The sequence below is a fragment of the Triturus cristatus genome, chromosome 9 (assembly GCF_964204655.1).
Source record: "Triturus cristatus chromosome 9, aTriCri1.1, whole genome shotgun sequence".
In the NCBI taxonomy this organism is placed as follows: Eukaryota; Metazoa; Chordata; class Amphibia; order Caudata; family Salamandridae; genus Triturus; species Triturus cristatus.
The window spans coordinates 585,532,568-585,560,545 of NC_140592.1; the positions used below are offsets into that span (position 1 = coordinate 585,532,568).

At 44.3% G+C, this 27,978-nt stretch overlaps 1 protein-coding gene across 4 annotated transcripts in view; it reads right to left on the reverse strand.

Moving 5' to 3' along the window:
• Positions 1 to 27,978, reverse strand: part of CCDC9 (coiled-coil domain containing 9) — a 347,944-nt gene that overhangs the window by 295,745 nt on the left and 24,221 nt on the right. For all 4 annotated transcript variants that reach the window (XM_085625629.1, XM_085625627.1, XM_085625628.1 and 1 more), the window contains exons 2-3: positions 3,246 to 3,272; positions 1,762 to 1,866 (exon numbers count right to left, since the gene is read on the reverse strand). In XM_085625629.1, the coding sequence (XP_085481755.1) occupies positions 1,762 to 1,866; positions 3,246 to 3,248 (108 nt within the window). In that variant the 5' untranslated portion in view covers positions 3,249 to 3,272. The remainder of the gene's footprint in view (positions 1 to 1,761; positions 1,867 to 3,245; positions 3,273 to 27,978) is intronic.

A 27,978-nucleotide genomic window follows, 5' to 3' on the forward strand; every position in this document is an offset into this window, starting at 1 on the left:
AATCCAGAGAATTCACTTGAAAGTTTGAAGGGAGCGTTGCCGCATTGTTCTAATTACTCCTTTTTGGAGTTCTCAAATATGGTTCCCAGGCGTGATGGCACTGGCAGTAGAAACCCCATGCCTTATCCCAGGGAGTTTGGACCTCCTTCATGGCCCAGATGGAAAGGTACATCCTCTTCTCTTAGAAGGAAAGATGAACCTTCTTGCCTGGAAGATTTCAGGGGTTCAAGAGGATACTCGGGCCTTTCAGGAGAGGCTAAAACCTATTGGATGAGTCATGGGCTCCGGGAACAAGGAGAAGATACATCGGTGCTTGGAAAAAAGGTTGTAGTTGGTGCATGGAACGGGTATGGATCCCGTGGACGCACCTGTTGTAGAGGTAGAAACTACTTAGCAGACCTTTTTAAATCAGGACTTTCCTATAGAACAGTATATTGTTACAGATCAGCAATTTCTGCAGGACATTCCTTGTTAAATGACTTCTCTATCGGTACTGACCCCCTAGTTCATAGTGATGAAAGGAATAAGACTGAAACGTCCTCTTAAAGCCAAATATGATTCATTATGGAACGCAAATCTTATCTTCGACCTTTTTACATCCTGGCCTGATAACCTTTTCCTTACAAGGAAACAACTTTCCATTAAGTTAGCTACACTACTTTGCTTAATATCTTTTAGACGAGTTTCAGACGTTAAAGCATTAGGAATTTCTAATAGAATTTATTCACGTGATGGTGTATTATCTGAGATATGGAAAAGGACCAAAACAATGTCGGAAAACATTTTCTACCCGTTCTTTTTTGACTGTCCCAAACCTTGTGTGGTAATTTGCATGAAAGTGTATGAAGAGAAAAAGAGTGTTTTTAGACCTATGAATGAAAATCAACTACTGATTTCTTTTGTTAAACCCTACAAGGCAATCTCTTCTGCTACTATCTTGAGATGGGTTAGAACGGTGATGTTGGAAGCAGGTATTGACTTATCCTAATTTGGCGCTCATTCTTCCCGAGGGGCTATGGCCAGTAAGGTTCTCTGGGTAGGAGGTTCCCTTTCAGATATCCTCAAAGCAGCAGATTGGTCAAATGCTTCCACTTTTAGATTTTATCTTAAACCTGTAGAACATGTAAGCAACATAGCATTGCAGAGCTTTAAACTTGCATAATGTAGGCTCCGGTCTTGTAATGAAATGACGATTCTCCAATTATCATACAGAGAGAATCTTGATTTCATTAAAGACAACGGAGGCTGACATTATCCCTCCCACCACTCCCTGGTGGATGTTTTATCAATGTTAATTTATATCAAATGTTACTTATATGGATTTATGGAAATAGTCTAACAATATTCCTTTTTTCTATTCCAGACTCTACATCTTTGTAAAGAAGTCATAATGACGTTTATCTTGGAAGAAGTTGTCTATCCTTTCGCAGCTCCAAGAGGAACATAGTTGGTTGCCATGGCACTTTGGTATTGTTATTTGGAATGTTTTATCTATGATGTACTTGTTACACTTTAAAGGGCTGCATGTCTTGGGCAGCAATAAAAGTTATTGCATAATGTCAGCCTCCGGTGTCTTTAATGAAATCAAGATTCTCTCTGTAGGATAATTGAAGAATCGTCATTCTCAAAGACCCACCGTCATGGTTTTAAAGAGGTGTTAAATATCCATGTGCAGAAGAGAAGAAAACAGTACATGTTCTATAAAGTTCAATGGGTTTAGTCAATGAAAAGATGCATTTCCAGAACGTCATTTGCTTTTACCTGGTACCTCTTCATCAACGCCTCATTTTTCTTCCGTAATGCTTCGATCCTCTTATCCAGTTCAGCATCTTTTTCCTCTTTGGACTTCAGGTCAACTGCAGAAGACTAAAAACATCCCGAACATAAACTTCTTGAAAGAGAAATTTGTAATTTAGGTACATGAATATTTCAAAGTCTATCAACGAAATGGCACGCTGCAATCCAGATCAAATGTGCCGGAAAGTAACTTGTACTGTCGTATAAAGTTGGCATTGTATACCAATAGAATCCACAGGGATCCCAGTAAAAACCTACCTTAGGTTAGGTACTCTGAAAGTGACAGAGTCCTAGACAAAGTATTCCTAGAAAAACACTTGTTTTGAGTCCCCTCACTCACCTAGGGTTGCCCCAGAGTGACCTGCTTCATCATAGGGGTCCTCCCAGGAATCTGTCTGGGGCGTGCTGCAACTTGCGGTTTACGTAGGAGCACTTAAAAAATTACCTAGATAGTGACCCTGACTTTATTCTGCTCCTATCTGGTAAATGTATATTAAAAGGGGGCTAGTAACAGAGAACAGTGACAATTATGTGAGGCTGTCCCTATTTAATTCGTCGACATGTTTCGTGGTTTCCCCAACCACTTCCTCAGGACCATACAAGGACCAGCCCTGTGTGTACCACTCCGTGCATTAGATAGAAAGTATTTATTTGTAGCAAATGTACTAGGTATGCTTATTTCTATACATATGGTTCCCTTGTGGAAAAAATAATCCGTAGTCACATCTGGATGATGTCTTTTTTAAAAATTATTATTATACTTCATGGTGTCGCTGGGGCGGAGGGTCTCTAGATCCTCGTCTAGTTAGCACCTCCAGCCATGAGACCTATTCTCTCCCAGGATGCCTGGAAGGACCCCTATGATGAAGCATGTCACCCTGGGGCAACCTTAGGTGAGTGAGGGGACTCTAGAAAAACAAGTGTTTTTCCAGGAATACTTTGTCTAGGACTCTGCCACTTTCAGAGTACCTAACCTAAGGTAGGTTTTGTGGATTCTATTGGTATACAATTCATTGTAGGAGGAAAAAACCTACCTCCCTACCCTCCAACTCCCTCCTTCTGATTCAGTATGAAGTTGGTAGCCAGCCTTACCTAGAGGTTCTTAACCTGGGGTCCACAACAGTTTAGAAAAATTAAATTTAACAGGCTAAAAAATATATTTTTTAAAGCAAAAGTGAAGTTTTTAAAAACAATCTATAAACGTGAAGGAATTTTGAACTGGAGGCTAAAAATGAAGTTGGTATGATCAGATGTATTCAAGGGATTAGTACAGATACAGAAGGCAGAATCTAATAGACCACTGGAGGCCTCAAATGTACTACTGACTTATGCTGACAAAAAGAGCAAGCATTGATAGCAAAAAAGGCACTCTGGAGTCTACCATTTCTACAATCCGACAAACTGCTACCTAGTCTATATACAAAAGTATTCCGACAAGTATAACTTACCATGTTTTCTACCCAAGTTCTTAATTCCTGTAAAAGAAAGATTTAAGAGTTTTAATGTCTGCTTGCAATACATTGTAGTCATTGAAAAGAAGCAGGTGGATACAAATACATAGTTGCATACGTGTTCCTAGATGTATAATGTGCAATTACTAAACCCATCACGACAAAATGTCAAAGAACTTTTACTATTTGAGTTTAGGGTACTGAAGTTTCTGACCAGAGCAATCAAGAAGGGGTAACTCATGCATTTAACGGTCACCAATTTACCAAAAGGTTGCAATATGGGGGTTTCGCATTGAAAATAATTATATTCTACTCCTAATTCAGATCCGATCAGGAACATTTCTGTACAATCAATATCGAGTTTTCTCTTGAACTGTTTCAGAATGATGGTTGACAGTGAACAAATATCAAAATATATATTTTCGTGAAAAGCTCCACACTGCCCAAACCTGGATGTTTAAACTGTCCCCAACTTTGTATTGTAACTTAACCATGCGCTTCCTGGTCACAATCCAACTCCCTCTTCACAGGAGCAAGTGAAGCATGTTCAAACTCGGGGCCTCTCACTGTAATAACATCTATGGCCTGGTATTCCTTCTGCACCAACCAAGGAGATAGGGATTGAGGTGGACAACCATATCAGAAGCACTCTCTCCCATCAGCTCTAATACATCTCCCACTCCAATAGCAGAGATGGAATTCAATGATCAGGAAAATAACCGATCCAGACAGGACCCAGCTGGATTCAGAATACATAAACTCCATCTACTTTCCTGGATTCTGCATCACGAAAGACCCAACATACAGACCCATTTTATTAAGTCACATGATGGAAGGGACATGATTTAACTAGTCAGAGCTGTGATGTGCAAGTCATCCAAATCTTAAGAGAGTATGTCATTGCACTTTTCACACTCATTTTACAAGGGAAATGGCTAAACCTACCATATAAAATGGCTGCATATGCAGACGAAATTCTGATATTGACAGAATCCCCAAACTTAGCCATTCCCGTAATACTAAATATTATTGACCACTTCTCCTACTTTTCTGGCTATTCCTTAAAACAGAGAACAAACAGATACTTCCCCTGAACATCAATTGCCACGCTTCGATGACTAGCTCCTTCAATTTTCAATGGAAATCGAATATTGAATATCCAGGAATCTGGTTCTGTAATGAAACTCTCAGAATCGGTTGCCAACAACGAAAACAAGATGCTGAATAGAATAAAGGATTTACTATCTGCACGGTCAGCCTAACATATTTCATGGTGCGGCAGACTCGAAACCATCAAAATTATGGTGTCGCCTTTTGATTCATTTTCTGTCTAGTATCTTCCCTGTCCGTCTACCTCACAAATTCTTCCTTAAGACTGATCAGATTGTCTTTTTTATTAAAGGGGAATTCCAACACTAACTTAGAATTAGCCTTGTAAGATTTATTTTCCTGTTTTCACCTATTTAATCCTCACTCACCATCCCAACATGACTTGCATGTGATTCTGTGATGTTTTCAATTATAAGTTGTGTTTTATATGATTTCTGTGCTCCTGTGTACCCAACATACATACATGTTGTTTCGCTATTTTGTGTTATTGTGTATTTACTGCTGTTTATTATAAAAGCCAATAAAATATTTTGAACAAAGCTTGTCCTGTCTCTCCCGGAGCATAAACAGTGCGGACTAGCCTGCCACTAGTGCCCTGGAACCAGGCTGCGGTGGCATCGCAACTCTGGGTGACAATCGCAGTGGACCGCCTGCTGGCCTCTTCCGACAGCGAATGTCTGATGTTCCAATTTGGTGGGAGTACCCAGATCACTGACTTGGGGTGGTTCCCAGCCCCCGCCATCACAACGAGCAGCCCGCATGTTGGAGTGGAAAGTGGCCCAACACTGAGGGTGCGCAGCTTGTGCCCCACCTAGTGCCTGAGCGATTATGTAGCTGGTCAATTGTTGGAATGATGGAGGATGAGGGGAGCTATCCTGGGGCCTGGGAAGCAGTCGAGCTCCAATCTAAGCCTGGGGTGCTGCCCAAGGTTAGTGATTCCACACCCAGGGGACTGCCGACTGTGCTCCGTGGTGGCCATTTCCAGAGAAGACACAATGAACGAGCGACACAGAGCTGGCACCAGGGGACCCCTTGCCTGGTGGCGATTCGGATAATGCAGGCTTGTTCCTGGGAGGAGCAGTGGGGCGGTCTCTCACCATGACCGGTGGTGGGGCAGGGGTTGGCGGATTAGGTCCCATATACAGCTGTATTGTGCCAGAGTGGACTCGCCTTGTAAATCACCACACCAAATACATGTTTGAAGGTGCTGTGCACGCTGCAGCACAAGTCCTCATGGTGACTACTTTGTTCCACGCCCTGCAGATAGGTGTACGCTCTTGGTGCTTAGGCAGTGTAGTGGGGCCATAGCGGTGGTTCCAGAACCACACCCACACGCTTGGAGACTGCTTACTGTAGCGGCGTGCTACAACTAGGACTCTGCTTGCCTTTCTTGAAAGTTGGTTCAGGAGCCTCTGAACCACTCAATCTAGGTAGAATATGGTCCGCCTCATTCTTGCTGGACAAATACCACATCTAGTTGGTGGCACCATTTTACCCTCCCTGGCCCCTCAACCCCATTTTTCGGCCTCTTCATTGCCACGGTGACCACCTTATGCCAATTATAGGTAAAGACAAGCCTTCCAACCAACCCGTGCAGCACAAGATAGACAAGTTCACCAGGCCGACTTCCACTTTCGACATGCCGGAGCCCCGTAATGAAGGACACCCCAGAGTCCGTGCCCTGCCAGACTCCACAGTCTCCATACTGCAAGCCATTAGGTACTCAAGAACCTCCTTGGTTGGTAATCTTGGCAAGTTCAGACTCCACCCATCACTACTCCAACAGAGTAACCGAGGCACAGGGTTGACTATCTGATATAGAAAACTCTGCTCGTACACTTCATACAACAGTATCACTCCTCCAACATAGGGATAGTCATCTGGAGGAGAGGGCTGAGAATGCGAGGGCAGAGACGTCCCACCCTGCAATCTTCATCACGGAGTAACTGAGGTCATGGCTCCTGGCAGAGGAATTATCACCCAGTTACATGGTGGATGAACTACACAGGTCACTGGCAGCCCGTCCGCCTCTGGTGACCAACACCCGATCCGCCCACACCCAATAATTGCCAGGCTCCTAAACTACATGGACAGAAATTTCAAGCAGGAAACGCCACAGAACCCTTCCTCCTGTTCCATGGTATTACGTCACATTGTATTAAAAATAAAAAAAAATATGTTTATCTTTAGAAAGAGCATGGCGTAAAACATAGAACAATGAGGACAAACTAAGATATAAGCTGGCTTTAAAGGATTACCAGAGAAACTAGTGTGTCACCAGAGCTAAATTTTATTCAGATTCAAAACGCTTTCGGACCATGCCAACACTGCCCCAACTATCCCGCGCTCACAACCTCAGTATGATGAGCTACCTGTCTTTCTTTAAAAAGTAGCAGACAGACTTTTCTCTGGAATACATTCAGTCCGTCCTAGAGCGTCCTGGGTCTCGAGTGAGTTCTATCCAATAGACTTGCAATCTTTCACCTCACTGCTCACGGCCATAAAATAAGGCTCATCTTGACTCCTGTCCCCCTCTCTCTACTTGGCAAGCTTACCCTTTCAGACATGGAGCGGCTTATACAAAGTTTGAATGCTTCTTTGGCAAAGGGCATTGTTCCTAACTCCTTGAAGCTTGCCCTGGCCACACCCTTGCTATAAAAGCCAAATCTAGATACTTGGATATGGTTGAATTACAGACCCATATCCCTCTTCTTGCCCACAGTGGCCAAAGTGCTAGAAAAACATGTAAACCTGCAGCTTACATCACACACTGAACCACATGGCCTTCTGCACTCTTCACAATCGAGCTTTAGAGCTGGAAATAGCACTGAGTCATCCCTCTTCTGTGTCACTAAATACCAACTTGACACTGGGATACGGCTGCACTGATCCTCTTACACCTCATTGCCACATTTGACAATTTAAACCATACCACTCTGCTCCTATGATTAGGAGAAATGGGAGTGCAGAACATTGCCCGGTCTTGGCAGAGTTATTTTCTTGCATAAACGCAACTTTCATACGCACAAACATAGGTCTAAATCTCACCATCTAGCTTCTGAGGTGCCTCAAGGTTCTACTCTGTCCACTTCTTTTTAGGTCTCGCCTGGCGTAGGCTGCGCGCATGCGCAGTCTCGCTGGCGAGATTTAATGATAAGAAGTATTTTCTAAGGGGCATTAAGCCCAGTCCCTCCTTTCCTTTGGCTGGCGTCACCGTTTATGCTAAACGGTGGCCAGCCATTGGAAAAGAGCTCCTTCTGACGTATTCGCTCGGCTATGTCGGCCGTCCCATTTGGACGGCCTCGTCTGCCTTGCGTTCGTCGTGAAAGGTTTCTTATCTTTATGGGGCCATGTGTTTCAAACAGATGGCCCCATAAAGACAAGAACGCTTTCAAGTGCTTGTTTTTAGGGTGGGGTGGTCTTCTGGCTGCCTGGTAGTGAGCAGGGCTCATGAGCATGATTTGGAAAAAGTGCGCGTGGCTCTGAGGGGAGGACGAGGCAGGCATTCAGAGGCCAGGCCAGAGAGGGCGAGCGGGACAGCCAGGAAAGAGAGCGGCACCCGTAATTTAATGTCCCCTGTCTGCCGCCCTCAGGTGAGTACACCAAATGCGAAGGAATGTGGGCCATATAATGGCTGCAGTTTTGCGTCAGAAATCGGGGTGCGAGGACTGTTGTGCAACCACTCACTCACCCCTGAGCTCGTGGCGTTGGGCCCATGTTACCACCTGCCAAGGCTCTCCTTGCTCGTGAGGACAGGTTGTTTGTTCAGTGTCACGCCGTTAGTTTACTTCCGCTAGCGTGCACAAACCGGAAGAGCAGCATAGCCTTTGTCCGGCACTTCGCAATGAGGTTTGTAATTCGTGGCCGATTCTAGCAGAGTGAATGGAGACTCACACAGCAACACAGATTGTCAGTAGAGGAGCCGGGAATAGGGCTCCGGAATCCGTTAATCTGGAGACCTTTTCAGCTCCCAGTTACACATCTCTCAACATTATATTTGCCACAGGGGGCAATTTCAGCACAGCACGACTCCTGTCCCAGGCTTTCCCTATCCGGTACATTAGTTCACATGAAGCAAAGACTACAACACCCATAGGCCCTTTGGTGTGTTACATGGAAGCCTTGGTCGTGACATCAAGGTGTGATCTGTCCGCTCTGCAGAGCTTAAGCTGATATCATGGTTTACATTTTAAAATGTAACAGTCTGTGGAGTGAGACAAGGGACTGGTACGTTAGCAGCATGGTGGTCTAATGCACCCACTGCGTAAGTCTCGTTTCTCCTGAATGTCGAGGCTGGAATCTACTGCGGGGCAACTCAGTCTGCACTACACATCTATGTCGCAAAATAAAAACCTTAACATGTGTGGCTTCTGAAGCACCTGCACAAGAATCAAATAGATGTGCCCTTAGAGTGCAGATGGTGACAGGCACTGTTACAATACCGAACACGTATTAATCAGCAGAGAGGCCAATGATGAATGGGCATAGATCGTGTTGTGGTAGAACTGCCACTGCACAGTTAAAAGGGATATTGTAGGCAGTTCGAGGGAGCGGACGTGCACACCATGGCGAGAAATGGGGGGGGGTTCAACCTTGGCTTGGTCAACTGTACTTGTGGCCTCGGGTGTCATGAAAGCAGTGACAAGAACAGGCAGTAGTTTCTATTTCTGGTCAACCGCTTGACCTCACAGCAGCCAATAGGTGCAAAGGGTGGCACAAGGGGACAACCCTGTGTAGTCACTAGGAGTCAAAGGGCGAGTGTTGCCACTTCAGCACCCCCTGGCATTTTGGCAGGGTAGAGGGCCTTGTTTTTCCAGATTCTCACACAGTTTCCCTAGAGCAGGGAGTCCCAAATAAAATTAAACTTTCGAGGGGACTGCTCGGAAATTTGTTTGATCGTACCATCTGCTCCCCACCTCAATGGGGGCAGATCTCGTTTGGGCTGCCATAGGTCTGACCTTTCAATAGCAGTGATCGTCTGACTTTTTCCACGTTGCTCCCCATGGAGTAAAAATAATGCACAGGACATTTCGCTCCCCCCCCCCCCACCAGACAGAAGTAACTTGCTAAAATACTTAATGGTGAACGTTGAAGACTGTTAGTTGATTTTACGGATAGGCTCTTCTGGCAGTATGATATTTAAAACAGAAAACTGTAGTCGAGCATCCCACATCTGCAGGTAGACCACATCACCGGCCATCATTCACCACCACCAGGCATCAGAGCGCATCCCATGCCTCTGTACATCTACAGCCGCTGAACTGTACCTTCTATCACTAGAAAGCATTTCCGAATATATCGCTGTACGTGCAAACACTACACCACTCAGATTGATGCAAGACCACATAACATCAGACCGCAACTGCTACAGCCAGAAATCACTACCTGTTACTAGACCGTACTCCTCGTGGCATCAGGCGACAGCCCTGCTAAGCCACACAGCCAACTGTCACACCAACATCCTATCACTCAACAACATCCCTAGCAACTGAACACCTTACGCCAATGAGACGATAAACGACTGAACACATTTTCAAATAAAGCACTCTGCCAGGTTATTTTAATATGTTCCGCAAAAATGGAAGTCATATTTATCATGGGAATTTGGAGGTGCTTGTGTTGTGGAAGAAGAGGCTGAGGAATGTGCTCAGATAAGGCCTAAGTCCTCACACAAGCATTCCTAAAAGACCAAGGCTGTGACGCAGCGCCGGCCCTTGCATTGGATGCTGGTTAAGGTGGACAGGGGACCGTGGCGGCGGCGGTCAGGTGGTCTAATGGTGCGCTGCCCCCTCGCCCAGCACCCCCCTACTCTGATCAGTTCTAGTTACAGAACTCTCCATAACACTTTTTTTCGGTTTCAAAGGCACGAGTTAACCAATTGTGTTGCCTTCCCATCTGTACGTTTAATTCTCCCTCTGGGACATATAATCTTGCAAAGGCCAGTGCCTTACACGGGATGATGAGGGTGGCTGGCCCCAAAATCCTCTTTGGCTCTAGAAGCCTTTATTCGAGCGCTTCGCCAACGCAATTAATAAATGTGAAATAATATCCTGTGTTTGGCAAATTCATTAACGATGTCCTACAGGGCAATGCATAATCCAAAGCAGCAGGATATTTTATTTAACACTTAATGTAGGACCTTTATCAAGGGGCAAAAGCAAAAAACTGGAAAAGTTAAGCTTAAAAGTAAGTGGCAATACTTTGGTTATTCAGTTGAAATTACATGTTTTAAGTGCTGGAAATGTCACTAAACGGATTTTTTTGCCACTGCATTGAAGCACCAGCATGTGACCTAAAGAAAGGTGTTTTTTTTCTTCCGCTGGTCAATGACTGGACTGGGGTCTTGTGGGGCCAAAATTCCTGTGTCCATTATTGCCAGGCGTGAGCCTCTTCCATCCGCTGTTATCTCTGGTATATCCAACGCAAATTCAGGGTCCAGAGAGTTCCTATCAGATTCACCTGAGTTTTGGTTTCTTTTCCCGTATCACTCCCAAGTGCTTATTTCCGTCTTCCTTGTCCAGTGCCATGCTTTTAGTTACCATGACTTTTCAAAGGCCCGATTAGTGTTTAGAAAGGAAACACAAAAGTTTGGGCGCTCTGTATCTAGCTCTAGTTTGTTGCACCAAGCTTTCAATATTAGAAAGACATGATGGCTAGCGGTTAAAGTGCTACTCTCAGAATCTTATAACCCGGCTTCAAATCCAGTATCTGCACTTAACCACATGCAGTGCCATTTTCTGCGAGTCACTCTTGCTCCTTTTGCAACATAGAAAGTCTAGTGCAAATATGATATCTTAAGTGCAGTGTAGTGCATTGCCACAATTTTATGGTTCCCAGGTGCTTTCACAATCTGTGTACCCTTTACGTTTCTGGCATTCTTGTTGACGTTTGTTCTGTTGATATTCCAATTTGTAGTGTTACCCATTGTTAATACGGTGTGTTGGATGGTCATTAGTAAGGCTGGAGTAGGATTATATATGGTTTAGGTCATGGAATATTTTGTATAGTGAACTGCTAGATTGAGCTCTGGGTCTGTGTGGAACATTATCTTTGCTTAGTTCTGCTGGGGTGTAGAATTTGCCCATTTGCAGTGCTTAATTTGAGCTGTTGCTGCCAGGTGGGGCCCACCAGCACATATTTTACCTCATCGAGTTGGACCCAGAACAAGAGAGAACGAGCATTAAAAATGCAATAGGTCTCGCCTTTCATTTTTCATTAAGTTAAAGCCATTTGCTTTGCTATACAATACCATTAGCAAAGCAAATGGCTTTAATTAATCAAAGGCGAGACCTATTGCATTTTCAATGCTTGTTACCCTTTATGTTAAACCTTTAGCTGAGATTCTAGAATCTTGTGGGCTTACCCTTTTTTCATAAGCAGATGATAACCAAATTGTGGTATCCCAATCAGCGAAGGATAGTTACACTACAGAAGCTTTAAACACCTGTCCTGTCCAAGGTTCATCCTGGATGAATGCCAATTCACTAAAGCTAAACTGAGACAAGACAGAGGTCCTGCTGGTGGGCAACCTCTTTAACCTACGGGGACCCCATTTTTGGCCCATGTGCATGGGTAACACTTCCTCCCCAGTACTTGTAAAACAACAAAGGGTCTGGCTTGACGACCAGCTTTCCGCGAGTCATCAGAAATAAAAGTTGCTGCCACCTTCTTTGGCATTCTTAAATGGCTCAGAAAAATTCTTGGCTGCCATTCGGTCTCAGCAAACAGGACTGTCATCCAGGTCCTGGTCATTTCCAAACTGGACTATGGGAATGTCCTCTACCCTGGTGCCTCGAAAGCTCTGCTCAAATGTCTCCACATGGTACAAAATGCTGCTGCACACCTGCTACTTCACCCTCCTAAATTAATTTCTTCAGCCAGCTTGCTTCACAAGCTGCATTGGTTACCAGTGGAACATGGTGTATAATTCAAAGCTTTATGCTATATGCATAAATGCCACTCCAATACTGGACCTTTGTACCAGTGAACTCTAGTGGCTTAGTATGTACCCAAGAGCTCGCTTCACTCAAGTAATCTTGAGCTGGCAGTGGTTCCCAGAGGTACAAAGAGGTCGGACGTTCACGCATATGGGCACTAAGCTCTGGAATATCATGCCTCAGACACTAATAGCCTGGAGCTCACTCACAGTTTTTCGTAAACTGCTTAAAACCTGGCTGTTTCTACCACCCTAGCTCTTGATGACTGGGTGTGACATTTGGGAATATCTGGATCGGACCCATGTTTTCGTGATGACCCCAGTACTGGTAAACCTTATTTAGGTAGCCATCTGCTCTTAATATCATGCATATTTTCAATAATAAGATGATGTTATCCTACATGAAGCCCATAAACTAGGTAAACCCCACTGTATGCCAGCCCCCCATCATGCTCTTCCGTGACTATACACTAAAAGTGCAACAACAATGCCACTCGTTCCTAGCTGTGAAGGAGAAGCTCAGGGCCATGCAAATACAGTACATTCTACAGTTCCCAGCACACCTGAAAGTTAACTATAAAGATAAATCTCTGTTCTTCCAACACACTTGGGAGAGTCTGGACTCACTGACCAGAGGGAAAGAGGTCAGTGCATGCTGACAACTTCCACACCGCACCTGGAGAAACAGAAGGAGATGATGATTAGAGGACAATGCCTCATAGCCCTAAACATCCGCACCCCATATCTGTGGGGGTTCCCCTAGGGCTGGGACAGAGGAGACCTGAGTCACTGAGGTCCCGCTGTACCTTCCTCGCACTGTCACACTTACCTTCTGATATGCCTCACGAATCACATCAATGGGCTGTTCTTGCCTCCTCCACAGTTGGCACCATCCATTTAGTTCTGTTGGGGTTTCTGGTGTAGGATTTTGCAGTTATGGGGCCACTGGTGAATGTATAGAGTCTTTTGGATTGAACTGAGGGATCCGCCAGGGCCGTGTATGTATGTCCCTGTATGATTTCTATTGTATATTTATGGGCTAGAGGAACCATTCTATTGAAAAGGGCAGGGACATTCCCAAGGTGAAGCCTGTTTTATTATACGCCGAAGACACTGTGCCGTTATCTAGAACCTCGAATGGACTAAAACTTTTGCTGGATGCCTTAGTTGACTTTATGGCCAAGTTAAATTTAGAAAGCAATCTAACTAAACGCTTTGTGAAGGTTTGCAGCACTAGAAATCTTAAGTCCAACTGCCTGGCCATCCATGGTAAAGCAATCTCAAGAACTCATGAATTCGCTTAGTTGGGAGAAACTTTCAACTCGCAGGGCTGATGGGTCCGAACCTGGCCAAGAGAATAGAAAGATTTTCTAACACCGTTGGGTTTTTGTTTAATTTGGCATCCACCATATGAAGGAAACCTATTACCACAATTCTAGAAATGAAAAACATCAAATGTTTACCAGTAACCTATGGATGTGGAGTTTGGGAGTTATACAAAGTGAAGGAATTACAGGCTGAGGAAAACAGAGTTTTGTGCCTTTTAGGCCTCCCAGTCAACTTTCCCATCTATGCAATTCTACACTTGGGTCAGAAGCAATATTTGGATATGGTCTAAAAGCACGAACCAGATCTTATTGAATGGATTCAGGCTGGCAATTACATGAAGCCCTTTACGTTTTCACGTGGGCCAATATGACGCTTCAACTATTCTCACATGGTCCTGCGATTTGCAATCTGCAATCTACACCAATAAATTTTTAATTTCTGTCCTGAAGAGTGCTACTCTGGTCAGGTGCAAGCCTGCATTGTTGTTTCATCAACACCTCAGCTGCCCTTTAGTGTGTGTGTTTAAGTGTTAGTATTTTCCTGAAACTTGCCTTGTGCCATAGGAAATGGCTAATGTAGAATGTGCTGAACCCTGGTCCTTGTATCCTATACTTCATGATTTTTTTGGGGAGGGGGGGGGGATCTGTATGTATTGCTGGTATGTTTTATTACTCTTTTTATGCACACATGGTCTGCATTTTTAATATTTGTATGTACTTTTATGATTTATAATGATTGAATAAGGTTATCTAATGCCTATACCCTTGAATTCCATTACCCCGCCCTCCCTACTACTTATCAGGGCAAAATGGGAAGCAGACCTGGTAGGCGTCGATTATGATGAGTGCACGGAGGCTAAAATGACACCTAGGCTGATAGTGCTTTTCACGCGCTTTCACCTCATTCAATTTAAATATTTCCATAAATGTTACTACTCTCCCTCTCGACTCTGGTATATGGGGCGTGCACTCAGCCTCAATTGCCTTCAGTGCAATTCCTTGCGGGACCCCTTCAATCACACTGTCTGGGAATGCACAGCTATGCATAGTTACTGGCATGCCATCAGCAACGCCCTTGGTAGTTTTTATGGACCGGCATCTGTCACTGGATCCGAAAATTATTCTATTGGAAATTATGGACAACCTAGGGAGACCTTGCAGCACTCAAGCTCTACTGGCTATAGGTTATTCAGTATCAAGCAGAGGCGTACTACACCATTGGCAAATGCCCGTGCCCCCTCAAACACCGAGCAGACTAACAGAACGATTCACTGCACCCAACTCAAGGGACTGATATAGAAGGCTTATGTGGTGCATAAGAAATATCTTAAAATATGGAATCCCTGGGCTCAGGCCAACGCAGCCCTGGGATAAGCACGAATCATTTGTTTGTAGTGTTCCTTATAAGTCCACCCACAGCGTCCTGAGACCCTTTTGGGTGAGTAGCCGCGCTCTACAAAACCCCAATTGATCGATAGGTGAAAGAACTGTATTACTATCTGTTTCAAGGTCGACTGTAAAGGTAATTTGGGATGGAATTCACCAGCTTAAGCCACATTTTCCAGTAATGTTTTTCTCGGATACAGTAGTCAATAAAAAGGAGTTATTAAAAGAGATTGAGCTTATTTACATTTCAACTGTATTATGGCAATAACATTCTACAAATACCTAGTAGGTCGCTGTTGCGGCCTAAAGATGCCCTCAGATGGCTCGAACAATACTCTGGAAGTGGAACAAACCAGAAGGATGTAGGGGTCTTTTCTTTATCCCCTGAAACATATGTGAGCTATTATTCATGAGATGGTAGTGTTGACTTTATTCTGTTATGCGATTAAGAGTGTTTTATTATTACTTGTGAGATGCATATATAAAATGAGACTTCAGCGGGTAGCGCTTTATTAAAGCAACACAATTCCTTTAATAATGGTATTAACTACCTCACAAGAAATTAATGTATTTGCAGACAGATCACCAAATAATGCCAGAATATTTTCTCCTCAGAGGTCACTCTTAGTATTGAAAAATGCTGACTACATCACTGAAAGTGTATACAAATAAATCAGGTTAAAATTTACTAGACTAGCCCACACGTTTCCCTATTAAAATACAAATTGGATTGAACAATTTAAATCCTACCTGCTCCATCCAACTGATACGTTTAATTACAATGTGTGTGGTAACTGCTGTTACTGCACATATCGCACTGAAGGGTTTTGTGCTAAATATTGGCCGGTCGAACCAGTGGGAGAATGGCCAATATTGACCTTAAAATGAGGGGTTTGATGAGGTAAGCACTAGAATAAGCAGGTTATTCCCCGAAAACTCAATCAGGTGGTATATTTCACACCCAATACATTCCGACTCAGCGGAGTCTGATTTAATCAGATGCCATAAATATTACACCATCTACCAGGCCACTCCTAATGAGGGTCGTAGACACTGGTGTGCCTCATTTGAAACAGAGATTCAGAGACAATGATAAAGAGAAGGCTTTTTAGGTTGAAGCCTACCAGACAGTGACACTGTCTGGTTTGCTAACTGTCTTTGGGACATTCAGAAAGCTTCCCTTGGAATGCATTCTGCCTGTTGCTTACCATTGGCTTTGTGGTTTGCAACTCGCATTTGCTTGCTTTCTGTTTGTTGGCCCTATTTGTTTTAGCCAGTCCAACTGGAGTTCATTAATCCGTTGCCCAAACCCTATTTAATTTATTCTTCCACCAGTACTGAATTTCTATAAACAAGCCGTTAAATCTGGTTCTTACCTGTGTCCCATTTGCTGTGCATTTAAAAACAGAGGTCAAATGTCACACTCGGTCTTCAGAGGGAGCTTGGTGTTTTCTTTTCTTTCTCTGACAATCTTGGGGGCGCTGGGAAACAACTTTTTTTTCTAGCCCACAAATAGAAGAGTGGGCTGCTTGGCTGTTTCTTGGTTTTCCCAAGAACACAACTTCCTTGTTAGCTGGTTGTTGAGTTCACCCACATTCATGAACTTAATCCCACCAAAATAGCAGTTGTTTGATTCACTGTGTAAAACACAGTAAACAAAACATTGCTTCTTTGGTCTGCATCTCAGGATTGAGAACCAAATATCCTGTTAGTCCTTTGGTGAAATACATTTAAATGACAGATGTGAAATGAAGAATGGACGCACCCAGAGTCACCGCACTTATTATTGTAGATGGGACTTGATGTTCCGGCTGTTAAAAGTTGAGGGCATGAAAAATAGGGTAGAGCGAGTTGAGGAGCACCTTATGTAATCGCTTCCCTTACCGCTCTATACAACTCCTTTCTTTTATTACTTCGCTGTGCCTATCAGTGCAGAGCTACCACAGCCTTTTGTGCAAAGCCTGATCACTGCCTAATGTTAGTAGGGCAATAAACATGCATGAATCAAAATATAAGCCACAGCCCAATCATACTTTCCAGTTCAAGATATGCATTTGGGTTGAGGCCCACACACACCTCAAGCGTACCCTCTTTAACAGTCTGCCAGGCTGACCATACTCTACTTCCAGAATTTGTTAACTGTTTCTTGGGTCTCGGGCATGTAACACAAACAGAAAAACACCTAATAGACACACATCTATAGTTGGACACAGACATACAGATGCATAAACTCGCCAGCATATAACATACCCCCACACACTGTCACATTCGGGGTCGCTATACAGATGCTACCATAAATGTAAGCACCCATACAAATAAAGACAATTACACAGACTCACTCTTACAGGCCCAAACACAGACTTATCCACGCAAAGACCCAGACACATAAATGCATATACAGACAGATAAGGAAACGGGCCCCCACATGGATGCATGTAGACACATATGGACACAGACACCAGTAAAAACTAGACACAAACATGAACAGACACCCAGTTACTGACTGCGAGACATGCAGAGACTCACAGGCATATGTGAACGGACGCATGCATGTGTAATGATGCCTACACACAAACAGACAGGTGCAAGCACATACAGGCACATGTGGACAAGGAAAGAAACCAAGACAGATACAGATACACACTTCATATAAATAATCTGACAGACATTACACCGTTGCTTGTCCCATTCGGCTCGTGCTGTTCGTCGACTTGCTGCCCACTACAGAGCTGAAACTACAGGTGCTAGGATGCTGTGCTATGAAAATTGGCTTTTTTGGCTGAGACAGTGTATTCTGGGATACATAGTGCCACATATATCAAGCTGTTTCAAACCAGGGGAGTGGCGAGCTCATCCAGGTCTCAATTCATGCGTTGTGTTCTAGTACGTATAGTCCCAGGGCCTGTTACTGAGGCAGGATGCCTGCTCGGATACAAACTCCAGGTATCTCATCCGGTCCTCAGCCAGTTCTTTGTGTTCTGATGGATGTAGTCCAGGGAAAGCAACCAGGTGAGTCAGAGTTGCCTTGGAGTCAGTTGCTGTATTGTCCAGGTCAGCCTCTGTGTAGTTAACCACACGACGGAGCAATGTCCATAATGTGCCCATAGCATGTAGTGTGCCGTTATTACAATGCTTTAATTCAATATAAACCAGTAAAACGCCTGCGGTCCTCTACACTGGACTAGTGTTTTCACAGTCTTATGAAGATCATTCAATATGAATCAATGTACGTAAAACGTATTACTGCACACTGTTGTACTAGGATGGACGTGGACCACTTGGAATGTCTGCCTGTACATTGTACTGCTATTATCACATCCTATTAGCAATTATTTAACATCCGATGTTCTGAGATAAGAGGGGGCAAAAGGGTAACGTAATCTATGTGTTACTGATGGGGGGGGCGTACCCGTGTATTGTTACCGCACCCTGTTACAGTGTGTTACAAGATCACATCATGTACAGGTATTATCACACTCTTCCTTCAACATAAGTTTGGGCGAGATGGCATATTGATGGTGATGCGGCGCTATACAAGAATCTGTTAGCGTGTAGAGTAAACTCAAGTGAGTTCCCTGCTTCCTCTTTCATCGTCCCCCCCCCCCCCCCCACCCACACCATCTACTACCCATCACACTCATCCTCCACCAACCAAGAGCGGGGTGATGAGCCAAAGAGAAATAGCTTTTTCACTAGTGGGTACAATATTGACAGTGTCTGTGCGCCTCACGGTGGAGATTATGTCTGATTCCGGAGGACAAGTCTGGGACACGACCTTGTATCCAGTGCCGAAGCTCATGTCCCTGCGCCAAATCAAGCACTGGCAGAGCAAACAGGTCTCACCTATGTGAGGTCTATTTTCTTTGTCAATGTTTTTTCGTCATTTGTTACAGCAGTGCAGCTGCTGTGCAGCATGGCTAAAAGAAGAAATAAAGTGGTATGACACGGTCAATGCTGGCCACTTTATAGTGTTTATTTTTTATTTTAAGCTTTCTACCATGCTGCACAGCAGCCACGCAGCTGTACAACATGGCAAGGAAAAGCCCTACTAATAAGCCTTTCAGTGTTTTTTTTTAGCCATGTTGTATAGCTGTGTGGCTGCTGTGCAGTATGCTTGAACAAAAAAACCTTTACGATGTAGCCAGCGTGGACTGCGTCCTAGCATTTTTATTTTTAACACTTTGACACAAGTACAGCAGCCCAACTGCTGTACCACTTGGCTACAAAACATTGACAATGCCAGTAGATCACGCAGAGGTGAGACCTTTTCGCTTTTTCAATGCTGTTTTTTTCTGTCTGGAGCTTCTTTTTTAAAGAAATATAGTTCCGTATTTGAAGACTAATATGATTAGATGAGATGCTATGGTTTTTTGTTTTATAACAAAATTAGATTTTTTTTTGTTCCTACATCCACCAAACCTGCATCATTAGGGCCACAGGTGAATCTTTTGTGTAGTTACAGTTCTTCATTTTTATACACATCTACAAAAGACACAATGCGTTTTACGACTGTAGATGGCCGTTACGGACATCATTCCCTGTGTTGATGTAGGTGACTTCCAGAATAATACCCTTCATTTTTCTTCCCAATCTTCCTTCTAATCTCCTAGTTCACTCCTCCAATTCATCCACGTTATACTCCTACCCTGCCAGCACTACAATGTTCGAGTCCGTTCTCTATTCCTGTAGGTTAGGCAGTTCAGTGCTCTACTATTTTTGCACCAGGTCCCTTTCTGCCACTATTAGGCCCTGCTTTCCAATCAGCTCTGTACATCCCAAATACAAGTATCACAGCAGGAGCCATTAATGCAGTTCTAGTCCCATGACCCCAACCATTTCACTCAAGATTTCTTTCCAGTATTTCACAATTGTCGAGCAGCTCCCTATTGGATCTAAAAAAGGGGCCCTACAGGCCAGAGCCACTTAGGCCTCCGTGTACCTCCCAGCAAATTTCACCACTTGAACACTGTATAGTAGACCCTATGCAGGATTACAATTTTTATCAATCTAAAGATTGACTGTGTTGCCACTTGAATGGGTGTACGACATCAGTGGGTCATATGAGCGAGATAACGCCTGTGTTGTCTTTTGGTTATCCACGAGTCTTTGTCTTGGTCTACCCCTGTACAACACTTGCTTATAGCCTTTCCTGTCCAGGATATGCCTATCCACTTTCTGAGCAAAAGACCAGTTGTTCACAATGATTAGTTGGCAGTCTCATATTAGCACCTCATACTCTGATGTGCTCTCCAGGGTCTCAGCTTAGTCAGTGAGATTCTGGAGGGTATGAATCTCACATTTCTCAATATCAATCAATCAGTGGGGCTGCAGTGTGGGGGTGAAATGACCAAGGTTTGTGGTGGATTGTTACAGGAGGAACAGTTAGTATTGATTTGCATTAGGTGGGCCTCAGTCCAGAATGGCACAGTGGGTGAAAAACAGTGTATTGGAATACTACCCAGAGCGAGTGCCATGGGTTAGACTATTTGCAAGCATTCATCCCATCACCTTTTGGGTGTTTGATTGCAAGTAGTATGCCTGGAAAATAGAGACCTATTACATGCAATGTTTGTGAATTCCAAAAAAGAAGCAAATTTCCACCTATTCTATGAATACTTCTAAAAGGTATAGATTAACTACTTTTTCAGAAAACCAATCACTATATATATTTAAGACCCCAATCCAAAAAAAAACAACAAGTTAAAAGTTCTTAATAAAATTCGAACAATAACCAACACAGACCCGAATTAGGGCCCCCGGTCCCAACTACCAAACCAAAAATGGATTAGAGGAGTGTCACGTTCCAAACATCCCTGCTGAAGCTATTCTCCGGCCTGTTCCCTCAGAGAAATCACGAAAATGGTCACATACAATACAACAGCCTGGAGTCCCTCCCCTGGGATCACTTATTTTAAATGCATTTTCACTGCACGCACTCTTGATGGTAGAGTTGTAAAATCGGTGCATGTTGGAAGGGCTCCAGGTTTCTAGTCTTCTTTTACAAAATCATTTTACCACACAGCTGATGGCCCCATGTACCTGAGGCGCAAATAGAAGTGGGCAAATTAATAGGGCGGGCCAAGCCAGAATAGAGCAATGGGTCTAGCTTGCACGAGTCGAGCCATGAAAAAAATTTGGCATGTATATTGTGCAACAGTGTAAAAAATACAATACAATCTATTCAAAATGTAAAAAAGTGTATTTCTTTAACATGCAGAAGCATTTCATCTCAGTATTTTTTTATTTTTAGGTTTATATAGCACTTGCTAGACCAGAGGGTATCAGATTGCTTTACAGGTTATGCGAATACATAAATATGTTAATAAGAGGTACAAAAGGAATTCTTAATGTAAAAGTCACAAGACAGTACAGCACTCAATGGTTATGGAGTCAAAAGTAAAACAGGGTATATGGAGGAGAAAGGCATCAGGGACAAAAAGATGAATTAGCGAGACACATTGAGGCAAATGAGCATGTAATGTGACCATCTAGAAGGTGTTAATCAAAGAGGGGAAAGAAGAACAGTTTGTGAGCATGTTGAGGTAGCTGTTGAGGAGTAGAGATTGGAGTTCACGTGTGAATGAGGGGAAGGAGGGGTTACAGCAGAGCTCTTTACCTGAGAAGGAGCTAGAATAAGATCATCTTGTCTTGACATTTGGAGGAATGAGAAGAAGAGCGGTGGAGATTCTCAGTGTTGGGGCTCTTCCAGCTCTTGAGATTCTGGTTTCTAAGTATTGGGGGGGGGGGGGGGGGGGGGGGGGAGGGGTGTTTGTATGAAGCACTTTGTGGGTGATGCAGGCTGTCTTTGTGCCTTTGTTTGGAAGCCATTTGAGACTACTGAGGGCAGGAGAGGTGTGGTCAAATTTTTGGGTACCTGTGAGGAATCTGGCAGCTGAGTTAAAAGCAGCTTTAATGGTTGCAAGGGGACATTTAGGGGTTCCAGTAAGGAGAGAATTTCCATAGTAAAGTTTTGAGATGACAAGCGATTGCACTACAGTCTTAAGATCATCCGGGGAGATAAACGGCTTCACATTCTTGAGGTGTCTGAGTGAGGCAAAGCACTCCTTTGGCAGAGTTGTAGATGTGCTACACCATGGACATTTTTTTGTCCAGGGTGATGCCCAGTGACTTAACAGAGTTAGAGAGAGATAAGGCACAATTAAGAGCGTTCAGATTCTTGATCCATTCTAGGATAGGCAAATGATTAGTTCTGGGGGGGAAGAGAAGTAGTTCTGTCTTTTTAGGGTACAGTTTAAGTGTGGTTAAGAGCCAAGATTATATTTTAATAAGTGTGTTGTTCAGTTGTTGGAGGATATCAGGTGCACATCAGATTAAATCAATGCAAAGACATTTATTAAAAGTGACATTTTTGAGAAATATTCATGGCTCTCCGAAACGACACTACCGAAAGTGGACTAGGAGGCAAGTCAGGACTCATGGAAACCCTGAACTTGGCCTAGGTTATTGTTAACGATGGAGCAACATTACAGTCTATTACATCAAATAAAGAGGTGCTTGTACAGCACACATTCTTAACTCTAGTATTAAAAGGTGCGCTCATACGTGATTAAGAAAAGTAAAATATTTGCCTAGGATCACACAATTTGGACAAGCAAGGGGCCGGTATTTTTCTCAGGTTCTCGTTTAACATTTGTTAAGCCACTAGATGGGTATCTCTAACTTTCTCAGCAAGAAAAACCGACACAGAGATAGCAGACCCCCTGAACCCTGAACCAACTACAAAGCCAGGAAGCATTTATTAGGGCGGGGGGGGGGGGGGGGGGGGGGGGGAGGTTTACACCAAACAACCCCCCAATGAAGCTACGCCCCTGGTGCTATCCCCGTGTAGTAGGGCTCTTTTGTAAAGTTGCATGTACCACTCAGAATGCTTTATCCAGCCATATCAAGAATCTCATCAACTTGTCATTGACAACGCACTGGAGCCTGCTAACCAGGCCCCAGTGCCAGTGCTCTCTCCCTAAAAATTATATGAGTGAATTGGTAACCCCAATTGGCAAGGACTTTAACCCCTTGTAAGTCCCTAGTATATGGCACCTGTGGTGCCCAGGGCATTGGTGCTACAGGGGTCCCCAGGGCCTGAAGCACTGTGTGTGCCACCCTGAGTGACCCAAGTAACCTACTGACAGCGGGCCTACCACTGCAGACTGTAGGAGCAGTTCAAACTGCTCAAACTCAACCCTGCCTTCACAATGTGTGGCAAAGCAATGCAACATTTTTAGGTCTCACATAGCGTTGCAGCGCTGCAAAGCCCCTTCCCTCATTTTCATTAGCTGGCATCACCGTTTATGCTAAACTGTGGCCTGCCATTGGAAATGTTTTTTTTTTAGCCGCTGCCATTTCTCCTTTTCAGACGGCCCATCCAGACAGGCTAGTCTGCTTCACGGCTTTCGCGAAATATTTTCTTATTTTTGTAGGGCCATCTGTTGTCACTCAGCCGCGTGTTTATTTTTGCATTGCGCTTTCACTTAAAGTGAAAGTGAAAGCGTAATGCAAATATAAACACGGCTGAGTGAAAACAGATGGCTCCCTGCCATCCCAAAATGACTAGCGCTCGTTTTTAAATTCCTTTTAGCGCACACGCACCACTCCCGGGCTTGTTTCACCAGCTGTGAAAACCACCCTGGCTGACACTTGATACACACAGGTCCCCGTGCCCACCCCATGGGTGGCCGCAGTGACTGCAAACAACATTGGATGCTGCAAGGAAGATTTGGAAAATAGTTGTCTCAATTTTATTTAATAGCAAAGCTGCAGATCCCGCCGATCCCTTTAATTCTAAACTTGAAGGAAACTGTGCATTCGGTGCAAATGCATGTTGTTTCTGTATTGCTTAGTTGTTTTTTTTAAATCAAACGCCGCCTCTTGTCGGACGCTACAGTTCATGTTGTGCGCTTTTGTCGCCAGTGCCGCTGTGTGCAGTGCACCGCACTGTAGGTAACCTGTGGGGCTGGCACTCACGGGTTGCCTTGCTGGATTTGCAGACAGTGCGGCGTTTGTCGGGGCAGCAGGGGACTGGCTGCCCGACTCGGTTGGTATTCGGGACCTGGTAAAACTTCCCGATCCTCGCCCTCCGGTGCTGCCCGTACCGGGCCCGCAGGCACCGCGCTACACTCCTCTAAATGCTCCTCGCCTCGCGCTCAGCCAGTCTCCTACCGAAAATATATCCTCACCATAAATTAGAGGCAACAGACAACATGTTATTCCACGAACATTCCCTCCCCCCCCCTGATAAAAAAAAAATTGAAGCGCTTCAGGGGGAGGGGATGCTCTTCTGTGGGGACATCTTTTATTAGGCACCGTGTTTGGGGCTTTAGATAATGCTGGTTATACTCGCCACAGGGAGCGCTCGGGCTGCGGGGCCTCACTCTTGAGGGACAGAGCGTTAGAGACATTCTGTGTGTGTATCAGTCAAAGAGGTCTCTGCTATGTGTGAGACTCATTCACCGCAGTGTGCCTGTCGCTCGATGCCTCCTTTCTTTAATTGTTCCTTTTTCTAGACAGTTCCTTTCTCTGAGGGTATTGCATGTGTTAACTTAGAGACAGTCTATTGGCCTTAATTATTGCACGTTGCGTTGCGCGCCTTGCTTTTTATCCTCTACACTGGTCCCACCCCTGGCTCGGCAGTGTCACGCGTTGGGGGTTGTCTATTTGTTCTTATTTGTGTACGTGAAAGGCAGCTCTTTTCCTGTTATTTATTGTACGTCAGAGGAAGTTCTATTTTAGAATCATTTAATTTCCCTACAGGCATTTCATATCAGCGACGGCCCTGGTTTGAGAGTATTACTATTTGAAAAGTCCAGTCTAAGTTACTCTGAGTTTTAGAAACATTGTATTCCACTTTCTCCTCATTTCATAGTAGATGCGATATATATAATCACAGAAAACATGGACTTTTTATTTGGTTCTGTAAAAGGGGGTCCAGGTTTTCTAGTTAACTGTTTTTGAAAATGCCCAGACTTCGAGGAGCGATTGTTTCCGCTTTGTTACTTTGATTTCTCTTTTTTCGAAAATAAATTTTTTTTATTTTAAATTTCTTATTAGAGGCAACCCTGACTCGTTATGAGCTGTGTTTCACAGAGTGTTAATTTCCATTTATTTTTTGCTGGTAACTTTTCAATTTCATTTTAACCATATATGTTTTAAACATTCGACTTCTTCAATTATTATATGTTCTTTTCTCAAAACCATTGCTTTCTCTCCGAGAATTGTCCTTCAAAGGCAGCAGTTTCCTATGGTGGATGTACACATCAGACTGCCCCTGTGCGCCTACATTACAGCTGTACCTTTTTAATTTATATTCTTGTTTCTTGGAGTTTCCTCGTCCACTGTTGCTTGAATCTTTTTACTCTTCAAGGCCCAGTTACCTGTGAGGCCACCGTTTTGTAAATCTTTTTATATCCGTTACGTAAGCCCATACATTGGACCAACATTGGTTATTATTCTTTATACCTTTCCTTGGTTTCGTCTTCGAGGGATTTGTGCTTTTAATTCATACCGTGTATTCTATATTTTCTACCGGAGTGTTGTGGCAGTCAGTCCTCAGGCGTTGCTTGACCTGCTACCCTCTCATTATTATCCGACTGCAGGGAGAGAAGAGACAGGAAGAGACCGTTTCTTTTTTAATCTTGTAACCGATACTGTAGTCGGAGACCGACTCTGCAGAGGGAGCATTTCTTGCTGTCGGCGTCCTTCATAAAAGTAATTATTTGAAGAAACGAAAGTATGCGCGGTGAGGGCAGATGGAGCTGTGCATTTTTACATCAGATTTCGTTCTAGGAAACCGCGAAGAATGTCTCCAGCTGGGGCTTGCGGCCTGCATTAGCCCGATGGCTGGAGAAGCTTGCTGCATGCAACAGCCTAACTGCTGAGGACGCTTGTTGCCTGGTGTAGCCTGGTGATTGAAGAAGCTTGCTGTCTGCAGTAACTGGGCGGTTCGGGTGAAGGAACTCGCTGCCTTTACATAGGCTGTGACTTTAGAGAGCTGCTTACTTTTTTGAAGCAAGGCCGGGAGTGAAATTGAAAATCTTACTCGTTGTGATGAAAGAGGAAGCCGTTACTCGCAGGCGGACAGACGCCAGATGTAATTATTCTGGAACTGAGTTTGCTGCTGCCCGTTTTCTTTTTCGCCACCTGAAGCCCCTCTAAATATAAAGGGGATGGGGCCATGGAGTAATTGGGGCGGGAGGGCCGGCGAAGATGGCTACTGCACACCAGTGAAGGTTCCTTTGCACTCTCGGTGTGGAGGTGCTGGACTAGCGCCAATAAATACAGGCGCATTACACAGCAGCTGGGTGTAATTTCTTTTTTTTTATCCTTTGTTTTCTGTACAGTGTTCCTATACAGGAAATTGAGAGCAGAGGTGAGGACACAGACTTAATTTAGGTCAATAAAATAACTGGGGGCGGGGAAACAAAATGTTCCTTTCAGGACGTTTTGAGTAAATATGGCAAGCTCATGAAAGACGTCGGAGAATTCAGCGGAACCAGAGTCAGGCGCATGAGTGTCTGAGGGTGACCGACGTGAAGGGGGGGGGGGGGGTTTATATTTAGGAGTCCAGGACCGAGACGCACCGTCAGAATTCCTGTTCACCCTGGACGTGGTGCTTTTTAGCTCCCCTTGGGGATTCTATAAAAGAAAACTGAGCATTTTACTGCACTGGAAGAAAAAAGCATTTGCAAAGCAATAGGTCTCACATTCTCGTGAGTTTAAGCTATTGCCTTTGTAAATGACAAATGTCTTTTATTTATGTTTTAAAAACCAAAACCAAAATAAAAGGCATAGCCATTAACAATGCCAATAGCTCAAACATGCGTAACTGCGAGACCTATTGTATTGCAAATGCTTGTTAATATATGCCAGTCACCCCTAAGGAAGCCCCCTTAAGTCCAGGCATAGGGTGCATTATAATAAAAGGTGTGGAACAAGTGCAAGCGTATATGTTCTTATAGTGTCCTTTACCATTAAAGGCTACTATAAGTGACACGCAGTCCATAGGATAACCTGGGCTGGCACCCCGGCAAATGCAAGGTTGGCAGCTCCATTATGGTACTGCTGAAATATGTCATGTTTGGTATTAAACAACGTGCCTAATCACACCTTACATTTATATCGGGATGAGGATGATGTGGCATGCACCCAGGTGGCTACCTTAGAGGTTGCCCACATGGTTGCCTCAGACTTTACTGTCTTCTCGCTGCAGGCCGCAGCTGTCGCCGCCAAGACAACAATAGGACCATGTGCCAGGAGGTATGAACTCTCCCAGGAGTAAGAAACAATGGCCTGAGCAGGAAAAAGGTCACACACCCCTCCCTGACAGGATGGCAAGTGAAGTGAAGTGGCATATCAAGATGGTGAGCTTCAAATGCTGCACCACCTGTGATATGCTACCAGGCTGCCTCCCAAAGGAGGAAACAGCTTTCCTCCTGCCCATAGGCACATTTGCACACGGGGAAGCGGGGAAATTAGGTATTCATGAAGTGTACACCCCCCAGAATGCTAGCCAAAATCTCTAGGGTGTGTTACCTGGTCTGTAGATCTAAGAAGACGTCTGTCATTTTTAAAAGTGGTAGAATTGAGGGTTTTGGGTATCAAACGTGACCTACAACCACGGACGTGGTCACCTCAGCGGCAGATTAGCCACTGGGGCTAGCAGCCCATTGGTCACCTGCACCCACACCCCTCAAGTCCCTAAATCTAGGGATTTAAGGCCTAACCCGGACACCAGAACCTCAGTTCTGATCAGACTTGCAAAAAAAGGACATAAGAAGAGACCACAGTCTGCAACAACAGGAGCTCCACAAACCAAAGTCGTGATATTCTGCACATGTGGCAATCTTTCTGGAACTGCTCGACTGCAACTCGTCCTGGGCTAAAGCGTGGTTCCCCCAGACAGAAGGCACCGTTTGAGAGCCAAGGTAAACACTAAAGTCCTTGGACTAGTGTCACTAGT